Here is a 1,965-nt window from a genome sequence, read left to right as displayed (position 1 = left end):
ATGGGCTGAACTGTGTTCCCCTAGAGTTCATATGTTGAACCTCTAACCCCTAGTACCTCAGAATGTGACTGCATTTGGAGATGGTGTCTTTAAAGAGGTGATGGGCCCTGATCCAATAGGACTGATGTCTTTATAAGAGGAAATCTGGACACACACAGAGACACCACGCATGCACACAGAGGAGAGAGCACGTGAGGGCACAGTGCAAGGCCTTGGAAGAAAGGTATATGTGAAGCTTTCTATAAAGTCTCCATGGAATTAAAATTCCTGATAATCCTAACATCCACATCAAAAACAGAATACATTAAAAGGAAGAAAAGATCGCAGCCTGATTTACAAGACACTGCAAGGGACAGCAAGCCTAGAGCTCCAAAGGCAGTCATGCCTAGCTCTGCTTGGAGGTGGAGGGGAGCAGGTAAGCCTCTATAGTCCATCCTTCTATAACTTCCTGGGAAATACAGGTGGGCTGGCATCACATGCCACTGTTGAGTAGGCTGATCAGTTTTCCCGGGAACTGTGACAAAGTACCAGCCCAGGTTGTGTCACTCCAGTTACAAGGCTTTCCACAATGGAGGGACTCTGCTATACACCCACCATGTGCCCAGGATTTCCAGGAGCTCTATGCCTGGTGAGTTGTAACACACCCTTTATGGACAGCCTAGGAAGAATAGAGAGCCTAGGGAAAGGGAGAGATAAGCAGGAATAGAATTTGTCAACACAGCCCATACACAAATGTTCCTTCCTACAAGTTTAGACTGCAGATCTACGGGAGTGAGCGATGCTGCAACACGAGAGGATTTTCCCAAAGAGCCCTCCATCCTTCCAACCACCAGAGGTTTAGGGGAAGACTCACACTTCCTGTAGATCTGGCAAGTCCTCAAAACCAGCAGGGTCAATCTCAGCGAGTTTGTTGTAACTCAGGTTTCTGGTAAAGACAGAGAGAGAAAAAAAACGGAATCAACACTTGGCATCATACCCAGGATTCAGAAATCTTCTCTTCTCCTGCTCCCCCAACCCTCAAAATCCAAGCCCCCACCCCAGGATCACATGTTAAGTAACCGTGTTGATACTGAGATTCACAGACATACCCCTCCCCACCTACATCCATAAATAAGGGACTCCACGCAACTCTGTGAAAACCCAAATGACCTGAGATTGGCTAAACCCAAATGAATTTCAATCAGTGTCATTTCACTATTAACAACTTGGAAAGAAATTCCAAGGTAAGCCAGTCCCTGGTCCAAACGCTTTGCACCATATCAAGTCTAAGGCTATTCTTAATGGCATTTTAAAAATATTAATGTTTTACTAAGTATCAACATCAAGCAGCAGTAAAGGAGAAAAGGGGGGGAAGAAAAACCCTTCATTGTCTAAACCAGTGGCTCTCAACCAGGGATGATTCTGCCCCCTAGAGGACACTTGGCAATGTCTGGAGACATTTTTGGTTGTGGCAACTGGTGGCAGGGAGTGGGGGGTGTTACTGGCATATGATGGATAAAAGCCAAAGATGCTGTTAAATATCTTACAATGCACAGGCAGCCCTGCACAACACAGAACTGCCCAGCCCTAAATATCAATCCTAGGATTCAGAGGTTGAGAAACCCTGGTCTACACAAGAGCTTAAGACTGAAAATTGCACAAATAGTCAAAGTTCAAGTGAGTGTTTGTGAACACTGTAAGATCCTGAATCATAAGGCTACTTACGAACACAGTATTCCCACCTTCACTGAATAAACCAGGAGGGACAGTCACACAGGAGAAAGGGGCCAGCTGCTGGAAATTCTTGTTTGTGTTAACCACAGACAGCAAAAGCCTCAGGTGAGCAGCTTTCTCAAGATGATAGCATCTGTGTCAATGGTTCAGAATTACAACTCTCCCTGCTTCATAACCCAGCCATACCTTTAGAGGCGGACAAAGAGCAAGCTGGGCACTATTCTGTTAGGTGACCACAATCTCAACCAGACC

The 1,965-nt window shown here is 45.7% G+C and overlaps 1 protein-coding gene across 1 annotated transcript in view; it reads right to left on the bottom strand.

Moving 5' to 3' along the window:
- The window catches only part of LOC105524044 (leucine-rich repeats and immunoglobulin-like domains protein 1), a gene marked incomplete at its 5' end in the record, with an annotated part of 113,240 nt that extends 112,307 nt beyond the window's left edge, over nucleotides 1-933 (bottom strand). The window contains 1 exon segment of the mRNA XM_011959136.1: nucleotides 854-933. Coding sequence (XP_011814526.1) covers nucleotides 854-933 — 80 coding nt within the window.
- Nucleotides 934-1,965: the final 1,032 nt, after the last annotated feature.

This window comes from Colobus angolensis, unplaced genomic scaffold (genome assembly GCF_000951035.1).
Source record: "Colobus angolensis palliatus isolate OR3802 unplaced genomic scaffold, Cang.pa_1.0 Scaffold482, whole genome shotgun sequence".
In the NCBI taxonomy this organism is placed as follows: domain Eukaryota; kingdom Metazoa; phylum Chordata; class Mammalia; order Primates; family Cercopithecidae; genus Colobus; species Colobus angolensis.
This window is presented reverse-complemented; position numbering and strand designations above follow the sequence as displayed.